The sequence below is a fragment of the Chiloscyllium plagiosum genome, unplaced genomic scaffold (assembly GCF_037043375.1).
Source record: "Chiloscyllium plagiosum isolate Xiang-an unplaced genomic scaffold, Cpla_swu_hap1 HiC_scaffold_35, whole genome shotgun sequence".
NCBI lineage: Eukaryota > Metazoa > Chordata > Chondrichthyes > Orectolobiformes > Hemiscylliidae > Chiloscyllium > Chiloscyllium plagiosum.
The window spans coordinates 48,253,685-48,267,716 of NW_028270173.1; the positions used below are offsets into that span (position 1 = coordinate 48,253,685).

General features: G+C 44.9%; 1 protein-coding gene across 5 annotated transcripts in view; it reads right to left on the reverse strand.

Annotated features, from left to right (window-relative positions):
- Positions 1–920: 920 nt before the first annotated feature.
- Positions 921–14,032, reverse strand: part of LOC148140793 (uncharacterized) — a 49,488-nt gene continuing 36,376 nt past the window's right edge. For all 5 annotated transcript variants that reach the window (XM_087979574.1, XM_087979576.1, XM_087979577.1 and 2 more), the window contains 2 exons: positions 11,128–11,282; positions 921–10,852 (listed from right to left, as the gene is read on the reverse strand). In XM_087979574.1, the coding sequence (XP_087835700.1) occupies positions 7,086–10,852; positions 11,128–11,227 (3,867 nt within the window). In that variant the 5' untranslated portion in view covers positions 11,228–11,282 and the 3' untranslated portion in view covers positions 921–7,085. The remainder of the gene's footprint in view (positions 10,853–11,127; positions 11,283–14,032) is intronic.

The window sequence follows — 14,032 nt, forward strand, 5'->3', positions numbered from 1 at the left end:
CACACAATTTTTTGGCAAGTTCCACCTTTGCCCTGTACAGGACAATGTTGGAGAGATTATCTGGGGAACGGGGTTCAGGTCCACCCCTGTGTAGAACTCCAGGGAAGTTGTGTGGGGGGAGAGAGAGAGAGGGAGGGAGAGAGAGAGAGAGGGCAGGCGGTCAGTCATTTGGAGACTGCACCTGGGCTCCCATCGATGTCCAGGACTGTTCTTGGCAGCGTTTCAGTAGGCCGAGTTCATTTTTAATCATTGTAAACAGAAGACAAGATCAGGGTTGAAACACTTCTTTGATTTAAGGTTTCTTTTGGGACCTTGAGATCTTCTTCGGATAATCTGAAATGTGGATAATTGATAGTCGCATGATTGAGGTTCGTCCGTAGAAGATTACCCAGGCGTGCCCTATTCACAAAAAGCAGGACAAGTCTAACGTGGCCAAATGCTGACCCATCAGTCTACACTTCATCATCAGCAAAGTGATAGAAGGAATGCTACTGAGTGAATTCCTCACTGATGTTTGGTTTAGGTTCCACGAGTGACATTCAGTCCCCGATCTCATTACAGCCTTGGTTCAAGCATGGATAATAGATTGGAACTCAGGAGGTGAGCATGACTACACTTGATATCAAGACAGCAAGAGCAAACTTGGAGTCAATAGGAATCAGGGAAATCTCTCCACTGATTGGAGTAATATCTACCCTGGGTCTACAGCTCCAGCCAGCAGCTTCATTAATGACTGTCCTCCCGCCAAAAGGTCAGGGCTGGGAATGGTCACTGACAAGTGAACAATGTTCAGCACCATTCACAACATCTCAGGTACTGACACAGACCATATACAGCAAGACCTACGTGGGATCCTGGTTGAGAAGGTAAGGTATGATAAGAATAACAATAATAAGGTTGAAGATCTGAGATGCCTCAAGAGGGGCCTCTTGGTTCGAGATCGGTCAAAAGAATCGACAAATGCGGTCTATTCAAAAAGCAAGGGTCATTAGTTTATTGAATTAAGGTACCCTGACGTAATTCTGTCCAGCAACACAGAGATTGAAGCTTCTGTGTTCCTTGGTGAAGCTGCACAATTACATTTGAAAATTACACATTATTTTTTTAAATAATAGTACAGCATAAATCACAAGAAAGACCAATCACATATCATGAGGTGACATGATTTACAGCAAGTTAATCCAATGATATGTCCTGGGAAAGAGTTCTTCGTTACAAAAATGTCCAATCAACTGTGATATGGTGATGTGATTGAAGACAGGCTAATCCAATGGTATTTTCTTTAAGAAGGAGATCTTATTTATGTAAATTGTCATGCCATGTATCAGTTCAAGGTTAGTTAATTGTGTCATTATTGTTCTTATGAAAACTCTATTGTCCTCTTATCTTTGAACTGCAACGTAATTCTGCAAATCAGCAGTATGTTCAGCAGTATGGTTCACAGGCCATTTTATAGTATTCTTTTAAATCAAGAAACCATTTTGTTGTGATAAAAATCTACATATTTTTGTTGCTTAAATGCAAATTTTAGATCCTCAGGGTAAGGGAAGCTACAGGGCAAATTGGAGCCAAAAGTGGACTTGGCTTTGTGACAGGAAGTAAATGATTGGTAAAAACGTTTGATGATTGGATTTGTGTATGAAGCTTGTGTTCAGCAGTGCACTGCAGGGTTCAGTGCTGGCCCTTTGCTACACATAGCGTACATTAATGATTTGCAAATGTATACGTACGTTACTTCACATGTCAATGTGAGACACCCAACCTCCAGTCAGTGACTGTAAACTACAGCTTTGTACAGGCAGTTAAGTGTTAGCGAAAATTACACCAAACTTTATTAAATCATTTGTTTTATTGATAAGGTCAGAAGTCACATGACACTAGGTTATAATCCAACAGGTTTACTTGAATCACAAGGTTTTGGAGAGCTACTCCTTCATCAGATCAAGGCAGGTGACGTTTTATTCATAAGCAGATGATAGCTGATTAAAATTTTACAGTTTCAAAACAAATCACTTGATGAAATACAATTCTCCATGGAATATGGAAACACTTGTTGAAAATCTTCTACATGGTTGACAGTCATGTACACTTTTTTTTTGTAGAGGAAATTCAGAATAAAACCTTCGAATTAAGTATTGGCTATTATTGAATGCAAGCAACAGCATCTGAAATAATTATTTGAAGAAAACAATTCTGAATCAATGAAATGGTACCACATAATTATAACACAAATGTAAATGTCATGTTTAACTCATCTGCCTCTTGCTGAAGCAGTCCTTGTGTTCATTCTTGGTCCATTACAGGAAAAGGGCAAACAACTAATTTGCCAGAAACCAATAAGTGTCGAAGTGTTCCAGGCTGCATGAAAGAACCATCTCACATGCTAGAGAACCAAGCTAAATGGCAAATATTACACAGAAAAAATCCCATCTTTGCAAGTTTAAGAGTTGATTGTTTCGAACATTTGAGAAACAAACAAAACCAGAATACATCGTTTGGTGGCAGTGAGTATCTATGACCAAGCCAAAACCACTTTAAATTAACAATACCACAGGTTTGGAAAATCAACCCACGTTCGTGCCAGAAGGAAAGCATCTTGAATTGTACAGAAATGAAAAAACAGAAACATGGGCTGACAGAATGATGAATGTACTGCTGGAGCTCACAATGAATTAGGAAGCTGATTATATCTTAGAGGCATTCGAAACATTTAAACCAAAGCACAAACTGCCATTCAGTGGCTTCCTGAAAGGCACTAGCAACAGTGAGAGAGCCGAGATGCTTCCTTGACTTGATTCAATACACAAGCACCTTCATATTAAATGTGTCAGAACACACAGCAAACCTGTGGGAGGTGTTGTATGCTAAATGTCAGAGCTGCCTGACAGAAGTGCAAAGAAATTCCAGAAGGTAAAATGCAAGTAGTTCTGTCTATTATACAACAACAGAAAGAAAACTGTCCCTCTCCAAATAGATGCTTATGCCAAGGAGATAGGGAGAGATACAAGGGGGAAAGACAACAGCATTGACATCCAAAGCTCCATCCTCAGATACTCCAAAAGAAAGGAACACTTTCATGGGCCTAAGAATTTCCATGTTGATGTCCCTGTAAGGAAGATCATCGTGGAGAGTGATGAATGAAGCAAACCCACAAAAAAGCAGCTGCAAGATGCCTGATGTTATTCTTGAGGTCTCAGAGTGACAATTCCAATCTGAAAGACAAGGCCAGGAATAGAAATGGAGCTGGCACATACCTGGTTCTCAGTTGTTGCTACAGGTGAAACATGGAATAGAAAATCAATGTGGAAAGACTCATCACTTTGTGAAGGTGACGCTGCCCTGAACCTGAATCAGATTAGAATCAGATTAGAGATGAGATCGACAAAGTCAAGGAGTTACAGATGGTTCGTGAGCAAGAGATCCAGAGATCACCTGGTCAGGTCCAGCAATCACAGCCAGCAGTACAGCTGCAGCACGGTGACTCAGTGGTTAGCACTGCTGCTTCACAGCGCCACGGTCTCACGTTCGATTCCAGCCTCAGGCAACTGCATGGAGCTTGCACATTCTCCCGGTGTCTGCGTGGGTTTCCTCTGGGTGCTCCAGTTTCCTCCCATAATCCAAAGATGTGCATGTTAGGTGAATTGGCCATGCTAAATTGTCCATAATGTTCAGGGATCTAGAGGGTAGGTACATTAATCAGGGGTAAATGTAGGGGAATGGGTCTGGGTGGGTTACTCTCTGGAGGGTAGGTATCGACTTGTGGGCTGAAGGGCCTGCTTCCACACTCTAGGGATTTTAATTCTTAAAAAAATGACAGCTCAGTGAAAAACGGGGTTCCCACTGACTGGATCCAGAATAATTGAGCCCAACACAATACATGAAGATCACTTGGAATGGAGAAGTGGAAGCTCAGAGTCATAAAGTTGTGTACTGGACAGGCATCTACAAAGACATTGAAAATATAGTGTCTCCATGCAATGTTTTCCAGGACGAGAAAAACAGCCAATAGAAAGAGAGGATGATAGCTGCTGACGTACCATCCAGATCATGGCACGCTGTGGGAGCTGGTTTGTTCACACACAATCAAGAATCAGAGCTCATAATTCAGGATGGCTACTTCAAGTTTAACCCTTTGATGGAATAGGTATAAGACTCACAGCAATGATCTCAGTAAAACAATTTTAGGGGCTTGCTTAGCAAGGGATCGCTGAAAGATTAATATCAGAGAATGATATCCAATTCCCAATCACAAAGTTGAAGGATTTCACTGAATAGTATGGGTTCAACATCATTACCTTCACATCAAGATGTAACCAGATGATCAACAGAATCCCCTGTGAAATGCTGAGACAAACGGAGACCCAAACTTGACCTTATACTCACTTTGATCCACACCCCTCAAAACTTACATCGAGCCAAGGGGAGGTGATGGCCCATTGGTATTATCACTAGACTGTTAATCTGACAACCCAGGCAATGCTGTGGGACCCAGGTTCAAATCCCAGCTTGGCAGTTGGTGGGATTTGAAATCAATAAGTATTTGAAATTAAGAGTCTAATGATGACCGTGAATCAATTGTCAATTGGCAGAAAAACATCTGGTTCACTAATGTCCTTTACAGAAGGAATCTGCCATCCTTGCCTGGTCTGGCCTCCATTTGACCCTGGACCCACACCAATATGGTTGACTCCTAACTGCTCTCTGGGCAATTAGGGCTGGGCAATAAATGTAGACCTAGCTAGAGGTCATCCTGTGATTGAAAATAAGCCAACTGTGGAGTTGTTGAATGGAAGAAGGTGTAAGATCACTCTTTAATCTAACTACATTCTCCAGGTGACCAGGAGGAAGATGGACAACAATTCACTGGAGTAGAAGAAAGAGGAGGTCTACATTTAAACAAATATGCTCAAACTGAGCTGCGCTGTTTCTGGACAAACTATACTTATACAGGGACCAGTCACAAATGCCTGGAGTTGAGCAAAACTGTCACTAATGCTGAGGTAGCAAGGTCATGCAAAATGTTGAGTGAAATTAGTGAGCAAATAAGAAAAGACTGAGTCCATATCCAACCTCCACCAGAGCTGGAAACATGGAAAAGACCATCAACAATCCCAGAAATGTCACTATCCAGGGAGTGAAGATGAACAGGATCACCAGAAAGAACATAGCATTAGCAATAGTGAGCACAATTCTGAACAACATGGAAACTTGGAGCAGGACGTGTCCATTCTGCCCTTCCAGCCTGCTGTACTATTCAATATTATCATGGCTGAACATTTATGGCAATGTCGCATTCCCACTTTTTCCTTTCGGTGCCTTTAAAAAGTGGGAATGTATCTCCATGCACAATAATACCTGGGCAACATCCCAGCATCTCATCACTGAGAGCAACAAAAGCCAAATCTCCAAGTTGGAGACACAATGAGGTACCTCAGCGATACCATTCATTTCCAAATATCCACTGACAGTCTTCCTTCGTTTGGAAATGGTAATGACTGGAATTGGTCACACTGGGACTCCTGTTGTGAGCAGAGATTCCAGGAGCTGATCTTTGACTGAATTTAACTAAATTGTTGAAACTGAGGTGAAATGGAATATCTTGTTTTTAATCTTTCAGACATTCAGCATCATGGATTAGGTCCTCATTGAGGGTACTGGTCATCTGTGACTGTCACTGGGGTTGGGATGTTGTTATGAGCCCACAGGAAGCAGTTTGGCCTCGACTGTGTCTTTATTCAATTGACTGTAAGGTGGATCCTACGATAAGAGCCTCATGGTAGAGGTCACATGACAATGGAAAGCCTGGAGGTACATGAGCACAGCATTACTTCTGTACTTCCCAAAGAGATGCTCACTCTAACATCTTTGCTGAAATTGGAAAGAATCGAATCAAAATCTGCAGTAAATAGCTGGAAGTAGATGGATTGTGGGGAGATAGATTGCAGGTAGCTGTCTGCATCTGACAAATAAAAATCCTCTTAATGCAGTGATGTAAATGTGAAGCAGAGCACATTCTCTGCCTCTGGATCCAACACTGCTCACTTCAAATCAATCCTTGATCAAAAGATGGGATGATTATGTTTTATCCTCATGCCCTGCTGTAGTCCCAGTCTACCAGTTGCATCCTTTTGGATGAGACCAGCTTGATCAGTAGTGCTGCTGCCCAGTCAGTCTTGGTGGTGTACATTGAAATGTCCCACCCAAAATACGTTCAATGCCCCTGCCATACTCAATGTTTTCACCAAATACTGTTCATTAACTGGCAGGGCGGGGGGAACGAGGGGGGAAGGATGGTGCATCGTAGGGCCACTAGACCACCCACCCACCAAGATGAACCCAACGCAAACCTACAACTACAGCTGTCAACAGGTAACCATATTCCAGTCACAGGTTTCAGACTCCAAGCAGTCAAAACCCACAGGGGAATTCAAGATTTTGAATGGACTTACAATAGACATTGAGAGGTTGTTTCAACTGGATGGGAAATCTAGAACATGGGGAGAGAGTTTCCGGAACAGAGAACAATCATTTAGGACCAGCAATGATTGTTAATTTGTTCACTGAAAGCGTTCGGCATCTTTGAAATTCTTGACCACCGAGGTCTGTGGATGAGACATCACTGAATACATTTAAGATTGACATACAGATATTTGAGTTCCTCTGAGAATTGCATGATCTGGGGAGTGAACAGGAAAGTTTAATTAAAGCTGATCACATTGAATGGCATTGTTGGTTTGATAGGCTTTATATTCTTCTCCTAATGTTATTTCTCATTTTTCAATGTCAATAACTGAAGCATTTTCAAACCACGATTGCCGGTTACAATATCACCAGAGATCTGCCAAAGAACATCTCACTCTCCAAACAGGAGAAAGCACAGAACACAATATGAAGTGAATCAATAACTGCTTCTGGTTTGGTTACAGCTGGATGGAGTTGGATAAGTCAGTGAAGAGGAATCAGGAATATTTTATTGGAGAGGAATTCTTTTGTTCACAGAGGGAACAACTGAAACAACTGAATGACATCATTTACTAATTAGACATTTCATTACTGACATCATTTATTCCAGCCCAAGATGTGAATTATTTTAAAGATGGGAACCAATTGAACATGCCAGAAATCTTCCCATTCAATCTTTCCCAAAGTCCTTTCTTTGCGGCTTTGCCTTTGTATTCGGTTGGTAACAGCTCCTCGTTCCTGGCTATTTTTGCCATGATCTCAGCCTGTTGTTTGACTGTATTCAGTGACTGGATCCTCTCCCTGAACCCAGGCTTTGCCTCCTCTTTCTCAGATTGAATCAGCAGATCAATGTATTCTGGGGTTGACAATGGGTTTGGTCTCAGAGCTATTTCCTCAAGTCTTAAAATGCACTGAGACGATGTTTCAATCAACTCCAACACTACATCCTGCACATCCTCTAACTCCTGCTGAAGTTTCTTCATGATTTTCTGTTGTGTCATCTTTTCACCAGATGCTTTCTCATACTTTTCCTTCAGCTCTGCGTATGTTTTTTTCTCCTTTTTGGTTTCATATTTAAATCTGTACTTTTGGTTGAAATGAACAGACCAGATACATTTACCTGGACAGACTGTGCAGTATCCATGCTGGTTCATTGCTGCACATCCTATTTTACCATCATCATTAGGAATGGCACAGGGATAGTGACAGGTGATGAAGCATTTCTGACAGTTGGTTATGTAATTACCGCTCCCACTGATATCGATCTTCACTGGAACTGTGCTTTCTACCTCATACTCAAAATCTTTATTGGCTTCCAGATCGACCTGATGTTGGTTCAAAGCTTGTTGTGTCTTCCTGATCTCCTCCAGTTTGGTCAAACCCATTTGGATTTGTGGCTGTAATCCCTCTATCGCAGCCTCCAGCTGCTGACGCTCCCTCAGGACCTCCTTTGTCAAACGTAAACTCTTTGTTTCCATTTTGCTCAGAGCTGAAAAGAATTTCCTCATACTGTTTGATCCCATCTTCCAGAACATTGCATCAAAAGTATCGCTATCTTCCTCCTCCTCACTGCTATCATCAGGGCCCCTCTTGTTGACAGAGTTACCAGGAGTTGGTCTTTGAGCAAATATGGCTGAATTGTTGAACTTGAAGTGAACTGGGAAACCTTTTTTATCTTTGGGACACGGTACCTCAGCAACATTGATGGCCTCCAGAACAGGGGGAACCTGCCCATCAGCGAATGTCACCAGGATTCGGATGTTCTCTGCAATATCTTTACCAAAAATGGAAAGAATTGAATCAAAGACATATTTCTGTGTCGGGGTCAAACGAGCCAAAGAGGCCTGAGCAACAAAACACACGGCATCGATCTGGTCGACACCACCTGGGGAAGTGAAGAACTCTCGGATCTGATCAGTGAGCAATTTATCTCGGGTTATCCCCCTGGTGTCTCCGAATCCTGGAGTGTCGATGATAGTGAGAGAGTAATCAATCTGGAATCCTGCTCGATGGTGCAGTTCATAGGCAGTGATTGATGATGTCTGACTTTCAGCCTGGGATCTTCCTGTCCCTTCATTGATTAATTTGTATCTGAAGTTGTCCTCCCATCCCACACCCAGGATGTAGTTGACCATCCCATTGATGAGGGTTGTTTTTCCTGCTCCTGTTGCTCCAAGAACCATGATTGTCCTCACACTGTGTTTTCCAGTGGGTTTTCCAAAGGAGCATTTTATATGGTGTCCAGCCTCATCAAGTACCTTCTTCTGTGAGGGCAGTGTGTAAATGGGAGGGTTCCCCCTGGCTGTTAATGTACATTCTCTGAGAAGTTTCACAGCCAGTCTCTTTGGCTGATTCTCTGTTTGTATTAAACCCTCCTCACTTGGTTCACTCGAACCTCCTTCTCCACAGTCAGCAGACACTCGCACTCTGTAGGTGGTGTTGGGTATCAATCCCTCTAAAGTATAACAACATTCATTGTCTGTTGTCTTTATTTCCTCCCACAGTGCATTCTCTGTGCTGGAGGGACCTGCCTTTCCTTCTCTATATTCGATCCTGTACTGAACAATATTAACACCAGCTCCAATCTCAGTTGGCCTGTCCCAGGTGAGTGATACATCACACCAGTAAAGCTGGGATGGTAAAGGTTTACCAGGTGGGCTTGTAGGACGTGTGGTGACCTGGGAACTCTCACTGGCCTTGCTGACCCCTGCCTTGGTCACTGCTCTGTATTGGAATTGATATTCCTGATGTGGCTGTAACCCAGGAATTGTGATGGATTCAGATTTATCAGGAGTATCCACAGTTTTCCATTCCTCCTGCTGGATGCTTCGGTATTCCACCCTGTACCCAACAGTCTCCCCAGCACCATGTCTCGGTGGCTGTAATTGGAGAGTCACACTGTCATGTGATGTTCCACTGACCACAGGTCTCTCCGGCTGTGATGGGGGTGTGAAGCAGTGATTCACCACAAACCCTCCCCCATACAGGTAAATCGATGCTCCCACATTACTGTCATCCTGCACAGACGCAACAATGAACTTTGTTTTCCCTTGTGCTCTGTTCGCTGTGGCAAAATCCAGGAATAGGTGAGACAGCTCCCTCATCTTCTGGGATACAGACTCTGAGTGAAACCACTGCTGGTTGTGATGTTCTGCACTGACCTGGTTAGCAGGATCTGGTACCTGCATTTTCTCAGCTGTGTGAGACTGTAGGTAGCTGTCTGCTTCTGACAGATAGAAATCCTCTTGCTGCAGGGATGTGAGTGTGAGGCAGACCACATTCTCTGTCTCTGGATCCAACACTTCACGATCCAACTCACTCCTTGATTTCACTGTGTGAATATCTTTCAATATCATGAGATATGATCTCACCACATTCATTTCCCGCTCCTTGTCATCCAGCCATTTGCTCAGTGCCTGGTGTTTGAATGGTGACTGTTCCTTGTTCTTCAGAATATTCACCAGTGACCCTTCCTCCTCCCCACCTCCACGGATAGATGGTAACACGCTGGATAAAGCTTTCTGGAAAACCAGCCTGTATTCCCGACATATCTCTCGGAATTTCAGTATCTTGCCCCTGATCTCTGGAAATTGAACAGTGACACTGTCTCTCATCATATCATTACATCTGATCACCGTCTCACTGAGCTGCTCCAGCACAGACTGGCAGTCATTGAGCAATCCGATACTTAGGTCCCGTACCAGCTGAGCAGCTTTGGAGTCCAGTTTGTTGAGTGGGTAGAGCCAGACCCTCATGGGCACTGCGTGCTCTCCATCATCTCCCAGTAACTTTGGGAGGGTTGTGTAGATTTTGACAGCATCTTGGAATGTGGTGGGATTGTTTTCCAGGAAGAAATCCCCATGAAATGTGCAGCTGAATTTCTGGGCATTGGATATTTGTTCCTCTGCCATTTCTAGGGAGACCTGACCCTCGATTGCAATAGTCGGAATCATGTTAACTATCCCCTTAAGGTGACCCTGAATGTCCTGCAGGTTCTCTGTTGCAGAGACCTCTTGATCAAACACAAAGAAAGCCTGAGCCCCGTACAGCACTGCTGTAACCACGTGAGTTGCTGTCCCCTCATCAAACACATTCGGATGGGTTATATTCTGCAGCCCCAAGTGGCTCATTGTCAGCTGCTCAAACCTGGTTGTTGCTCGGTACTGAAGGGTGACTCGGGCTTGTTGCCTCGATCTCTTTGTGTCGTTGAGATATTTCGCTGATCCTGCCACTTCCACCAAGCCGCACAAGAAACTTGCTTTCAATGATCCATCCACATTCAGTGCAGAGGCTTTTGTATCAGTGGAGTCGGATGCAATGATATGAAACTCGGTGTTCCGCTGAGATCGTACATGAGGTTGTAATTTCTCTAATTCCCACAGTGTGATCCCTACAGAAAGAACAATTCAAATTACAGTAATATTGATAGGAACATGGTGACTTAAAAGGAGGAGAATATGTCCTATGCACAGCAGGTAATATAGTTTCCATATGTTTATTTGCGTTTTACCTGTTCCAAAATTCAACAATGACACGACAGAGTTGAAACAAAATTCTGAGGATCACGTGAATCTTATCGTGTACACTGGGAAATCACAAGGTGTGGATCACATGATCTGATAGAGATCAGTGTCGATTGCTCTACAGTTAGTTAGATTGTGTTACCTGGGATCAGACAGTCGGATCGGCAGTCGTACAGCATTCCCAGTTGGAAAGGACGGCCCAAAGTTGCCTGCTCTATCACCACTGTTTCTCCGTGACTCATGGTGTCACACGATCCAATCCAGTGTCACCGGTAATTGAAGATTGCAGCTCAATACCTGTCATACAGAGTCATATAAACTCAAATCAGAGTATAGACTTTCACAAACCTGGAACAACAGGCAATGTGGTCAGTGCCCTGACACGTTGTAGAAAATTGAGTGGGATTGCAAATCACCATAAGAAATAAGTTGTGCAAGATGCTGCTCCTGAGAGAATATGGAAGATGCTGATGCCATCGATGGGCTATGCCATGCCACCTTCAAAGTGAAGATGTCCTCCATATGTTCATCCAAGATGGAAGACTAGAAACAAATTGTGGCTGTCCGAGCTGTTCCCTTTTTGAGGTATTTTCTGTGTCGGAGCTGACTTTCTCAAATTCGAAGAGCTGTAATTACTGTTTTATAAGCTGTTGCATTGTTTTGGAACTCTGGGACAAAAAAAATCAAAACGATGGCACTTTAAAAAAGGAGGAAGGCAGACAAAGGTAGTGACCACATGGGGAGTTATTCAAACAGGGAAGAAAACCTACATGACTGTCTGACACGGCAGTGAATCTGCACAGCTACTGCCCCAGCTCTTTGATTTCAAGATTGTTCTGGACACCAGAGTTTGTCAAAGGAAAATGAACAAACAGTGATATTCACAGCTAACTTTGGAGAAACCTGTATGGCAGAGCTCACAGCAGGGAAGCAGCTAAGAGACTTTTTTAAAGTGTCACCTTACTGTCTATTTTGTAAAGCTACAACAGTAAGTAGAGTGGGTTCTTCTTTGATTCGATGTTTGATTGAGAATTGTCTCTTGATTAAACTTTAAAAATATAAAACATAGATATGAAGTCAGCAAGGATTAATGTTTTTATTTCGAGCAGGAGGACTGTGCTATTCTCTGGCTCTGTGGATTGTGAAGGAGCAGCACTGGCCTTCAGTCAATGGTGTGCTTTTCCTGTCAGATGTGAGAGATGGGGGAGCGTTTCCATGTTACTGATAATGATGTCTGCAGGAAGTCAGTTTGGCTGTGAACCCTATCAAATTGCATGGATCAGTTGGAGCAGCAGTGAGAGGCAATGAGGAATGTACAGGAGACTGGGGGGAGGCGGGGGGTGTGGGGGTGTGATGGATGGCAGTGAGAGGCAATGAGGAATGTACAGGAGCTGGGGAGGTGTGATGGATGGCAGTGAGAGGCATTGAGGAATGTACAGGAGCCGGGGGAGGGGCCGTGTGATGGATGGCAGTGAGAGGCAATGAGGAATGTACAGGAGCTGGGGAGGTGTGATGGATGGCAGTGAGAGGCAATGAGGAATGTACAGGAGCTGGGGGAGGGGCTGTGTGATGGATGGTAGTGAGAGGCAATGAGGAATGTACAGGAGCCAGGGAGGTGTGATGGATGGCAGTGAGAGGCAATGAGGAATGTACAGGAGCCGGGGGGTGTGATGGATGGCAGTGAGGGGCAATGAGGAATGTACAGGAGCCGGGGGGTGTGATGGATGGCAGTGAGAGGCAATGAGGAATGTACAGGAGTCAGGGGGTGTGATGGATGGCAGTGAGAGGCAATGAGGAATGTACAGGAGCCGGGGGAGGGGCTGTGTGATGGATGGCAGTGAGAGGCATTGAGGAATGTACAGGAGCTGGGGAGGTGTGATGGATGGCAGTGAGAGGCAATGAGGAATGTACAGGAGCCGGGGGGTGTGATGGATGGCAGTGAGAGGCAATGAGGAATGTACAGAAGCCGGGTGGGGGGGGCTGTGATGGATGGCAGTGAGAGGCAATGAGGAATGTACAGGAGCCGGGGGGTGTGATGGATGGCAGTGAGAGGCAATGAGGAATGTACAGGAGCCGGGGGAGGGGCTGTGTGATGGATGGCAGTGAGAGGCATTGAGGAATGTACAGGAGCTGGGGGAGGGGGGGGTGGGGTGTGATGGATGGCAGTGAGAGGCAATGAGGAATGTACAGGAGCTGGGGGAGTGTGATGGATGGCAGTGAGAGCCAATGAGGAATGTACAGGAGCCAGGGGGGTGTGATGGATGGCAGTGAGAGGCAATGAGGAATGTACAGGAGCCAGGGGGGTGTGATGGATGGCAGTGAGAGGCAATGAGAAATGTACAGGAGCCGGGTGGGGGGTGTGTGTGAGATGGATGGCAGTGAGAGGCAATGAGGAATGTACAGGAGCCGGGTGGGGGGTGTGTGTGAGATGGATGGCAGTGAGAGGCAATGAGGAATGTACAGGAGCCGGGTGGGGGGTGTGTGTGAGATGGATGGCAGTGAGAGGCAATGAGGAATGTACAGGAGCCAGGGAGGTGTGATGGATGGCAGTGAGAGGCAATGGGGAATGTACAGGAGCCGGGGGGGGTGTGATGGATGGCAGTGAGAGGCAATGAGAAATGTACAGGAGCCAGGGAGGTGTGATGGATGGCAGTGAGAGGCAATGAGGAATGTACAGGAGCCAGGGAGGTGTGATGGATGGCAGTGAGAGGCAATGAGGAATGTACAGGAGCCGGGTGGGGGGTGTGTGTGAGATGGATGGCAGTGAGAGGCAATGAGGAATGTACAGGAGCCGGGTGGGGGGTGTGTGTGAGATGGATGGCAGTGAGAGGCAATGAGGAATGTACAGGAGCCGGGTGGGGGGTGTGTGTGAGATGGATGGCAGTGAGAGGCAATGAGGAATGTACAGGAGCCAGGGAGGTGTGATGGATGGCAGTGAGAGACAATGAGGAATGTACAGGAGCCAGGGAGGTGTGATGGATGGCAGTGAGAGACAATGAGGAATGTACAGGAGCCAGGGAGGTGTGATGGATGGCAGTGAGAGACAA